The sequence below is a fragment of the Cherax quadricarinatus genome, chromosome 30, assembly GCF_038502225.1.
Source record: "Cherax quadricarinatus isolate ZL_2023a chromosome 30, ASM3850222v1, whole genome shotgun sequence".
Lineage (NCBI taxonomy): Eukaryota > Metazoa > Arthropoda > Malacostraca > Decapoda > Parastacidae > Cherax > Cherax quadricarinatus.
Window position 1 is genome coordinate 22,464,419 of NC_091321.1, and position 3,434 is coordinate 22,467,852.

The 3,434-nt window shown below is 44.3% G+C and overlaps 1 protein-coding gene across 1 annotated transcript; it reads left to right on the forward strand.

Moving 5' to 3' along the window:
- Positions 1 to 363: 363 nt before the first annotated feature.
- LOC128692703 (stromelysin-3) lies at positions 364 to 3,211 on the forward strand. The gene has a single exon (XM_053782008.2). The coding sequence runs from the start codon at positions 1,146 to 1,148 to the stop codon at positions 3,072 to 3,074; it is 1,929 nt and encodes a 642-aa protein (XP_053637983.1). The 5' UTR covers positions 364 to 1,145; the 3' UTR covers positions 3,075 to 3,211.
- Positions 3,212 to 3,434: the final 223 nt, after the last annotated feature.

Genomic DNA, 3,434 nt, shown 5'->3' on the forward strand with positions numbered 1-3,434 from the left:
GAACTGAAACCAAGAATTGGATGTCGCCCCCAACCCTTTCATGCAAATTCAAGTAATGTAATTACAAATAGGTAACTGCACTAATAAATTCCCGGTATTCTTGGTGCTCAGTAATCATATAAGTTTATCAAGAAAGGAAAGATAAAAATCATTGTTACGAAGACAGTGGTGTGCAGAGGGGAGGGCTGAAGGGGCGGTGGCCCCGGACATCTAAATGGGGGGGGGGTCCAATTAGAGGGGGAAATAAGATAGTGATTTGGGGCATACAATCAAGGAGTTGGCTCCGGGCATCACCAGACCTCTGCATGCCACTGTACGAAGATGAAACTGAGGTAGGAAAAGAGGGGAAAGGGAAAAGGAAATCCTGAGAACTTTATCAATGGGATTTTAGGGTCCCAAAAGAACATCAAAGGAGATGTGATAAAATATCCTGTCAGTCAGTTGTGGACTGTGTGGTGGTGGAGACGTCAGTCAGTAGTGGTCTATATGGTGGTGGTGGAAATGTCAGTCAGTAGTGGTCTTTGTGGTAGGGACATCAGTCAGTAGTGGTCAATGTGATGGTGGAGACATAAGTCAATAGCGGTCAGTACGGTGTTGGGGAGACTTCAGTCAATTTGTTCCTCTGTTCCAATGAACTCTTTTTTTTCATGTACTGAATGATCCATACGGGTGTAGCACTTTCCAGGACTATAATTTATTTACTTCATCTGCTGGAAACCTATTAATCAACAAAACGAAAACACTGAGGAATAATATTATGTTTTCAACATTACTAACTTGCCACAAGAAACTGACATTTATTTTTCTTAAGTCATATTTGTACCACAATACACTGTCAGGTGAAGAATATTGTCTCAAGGTAAGTTGTTACCATTATATGGTCTAGAATTTAAAAAGAAAATTATGCTCACTAAAACAAGTTTCTCATAATGTCTGTCAGTAACAACCGTAAGTCAGGAAAACAGGAAGCTTCAATGAAGATAAGAGCATTATGTGTTGCCTTGAGTTGAATCTGATCAAGGGACCCCTAGCCAGAGGAAAAAAGGAAAATGCAGCTAAATAAAGGATGGAACTTCTATAGCAATATAGATAAAACTATACATAAATTCTACAATTAATAAAACTAAAAAAAAAAAAAATACAATATGCTGGGACAACACGTCTTTGTAGAGTCATTCTTGTTCTTTAGTATGGTCTTCTCACACTCGACAATGCCTGAGAGTTCACAAGATGCTGAAGTAATAAGAGCATTAGAGAAAAACACGACCACCTGCGTCAGTCTTGGTATGGCCACAAACCTCTCGTGGAGTGTACACTGTACCACTACTGCACCCCCTACACAATTACTAGTAAGTTTACCCTCCAACAGGTCCCTAGAGAATGACATGAAAGAGTTGCTGAACAGAAGTCCTGAGACAGTGAACATATCAACCAGATCCAGAGTTCGGTTTTGCAATGTTCCGGATGATGATGAACAAATGAATAACACCAGCACCACCAGCAGGAGGGTCCGTCGTTACTCCCTGCACGGGAAGAAATGGGAAAAAACTGAACTTACTTGGACATTACGAACTCCGAGCAGACGCATCGACCGCTTGCCGGAGGGGGTCATTAGACAGCAACTTTATGCTGCCATGAAGGTCTGGGAACGTGAATCAGCCATCACCTTCAAGGAGGTCCACAAGGACACACCCGAAGTGGATATCTATATCGATTTTCTCGAAGGCGATCACAAAGACGGTTACAAATTCGATGGCCCAGGAGGCACCTTAGCTCACGCTTTCTACCCGGGGCAAGGACAAGGCGGGGACATGCACTTTGACGATGCAGAAAACTTTGTCGCTCATTACCAGGTGAAGAAATATGAGAGTAACAGCTTGCTAGTGACGGCGGCGCACGAGCTGGGTCACTCCCTGGGACTCCGACACTCAGAAGTTGCGACAGCCCTCATGGCTCCTTTCTATCAGGAGTACCCTGAAGACTTCAAACTTCCCAACGATGACAGGTACGGAATTCAGGCCCTGTATGGTAGACCACAGACTGTAACCACTGTAACCACTAGACCTCCAGCTACTACCTCTAGTCCTGCAACCACTCCCTACAAACCTCCAGTCACTCCATATGGACCTTCAACCACTCCAACTACTTTCAAACCTCCTACTACTAAGAGACCTCCAACAACAACTCAAAGACCTACATACAGACCTCCACCCATTCCCCCCACCAAACCTGTCTTTCGTCCGACGACCAAGGCACCAATTCCACCTACAACCACCCCATTCCCGGATATCACCAGCACACCCACACCATTGCCCTGTCCTGCTGTGCCTCCGCCAATAGACCTTCCTGATACATGTAACACTGACTTTGATGCTGTGACAAGGTACCATGAAGAGTTTTATTTTTTCAAGGGCAAGTTCTATTGGCGTGTAAGCAAACGGGGCCACCTCCACTCAAACGAATTTCCAAACCAGATATGGTACAGGTTTTCTGGTCTGCCCAGAGACTTGAAACACATCGACGCTGTTTACATCTCCCGCAAAGATACCTTTGTATTTTTCAGCGGCTCGATGTATTATGAATTAGGATCTACTTATCGTATACAGAACACAGGAAAGCTAGTCGACCTGGGAGTGAATGCAAGTCATCTGGACGCAGCCATGGTGTGGGGCCACAACGGCAGAATTTATATGTTCAGCGGGGATCACTACTGGCGTCTTGACAGGGATGGTCATGCTGAGCCCGATTACCCAAGAGACATAGCAGTATGGCGAGGTCTGCCACGGAACTATTCTGCCGCCTTCACTGTTCGTACAGTTACCTATTTCGTTGCCGGCCGTGTCTTCTGGAGCTTCGACAACCTCAAAATGAAAATATTAGAGCCTCCATCACTGATCGCACCTTACTGGCTCAGCTGCCCACACCACAACCCTCAGAAGCTTTTCCGCTGTTCCCCAGCTTCTGTAGCAGGCACTCTTTCAAGCGTTTCCTCCTCCCTCCACGTTCACACTTTTCTCAGGCTGACTGTCTTGTGTGTGATCTTAAGATATCTAGCTGTGTTGTGCCTACAGTAGTAACATTCACTTTTTCTCTTCCTCGCCTCACAGAGTAAGTGATAGATTTGGTAAATGGATGCACATGAAACTAGACATTTATTAAGGAGATGTTGCCTTAATGTCTCCTTAGTTGAATCTGTGTATCCATTTACCTAACATTGTTAGTATTTCTACTATTAATCACACAGTTATCAATTCCTGAGTTGACAGTATGTAAACCTTTCTTTCCCAAGAGCAACACACTCAAGACTTCAGGGGGTTTGCTCGTAGTCTGAGTGTCTGCTTGCTCCTCAATTTTGCTCCATTCTCAGTTAAGTACAGTATAATATTTATGAATGCCATTTATGAATGCCATTTATTCACCTTATACAAGTCTAT

Coding starts and splice junctions, on each gene's coding strand:
- LOC128692703 (XM_053782008.2), top strand. CDS start 1,146: ATGCTGGGACAACACGTCTTTGTAGAGTCATTCTTGTTCTTTAGTATG.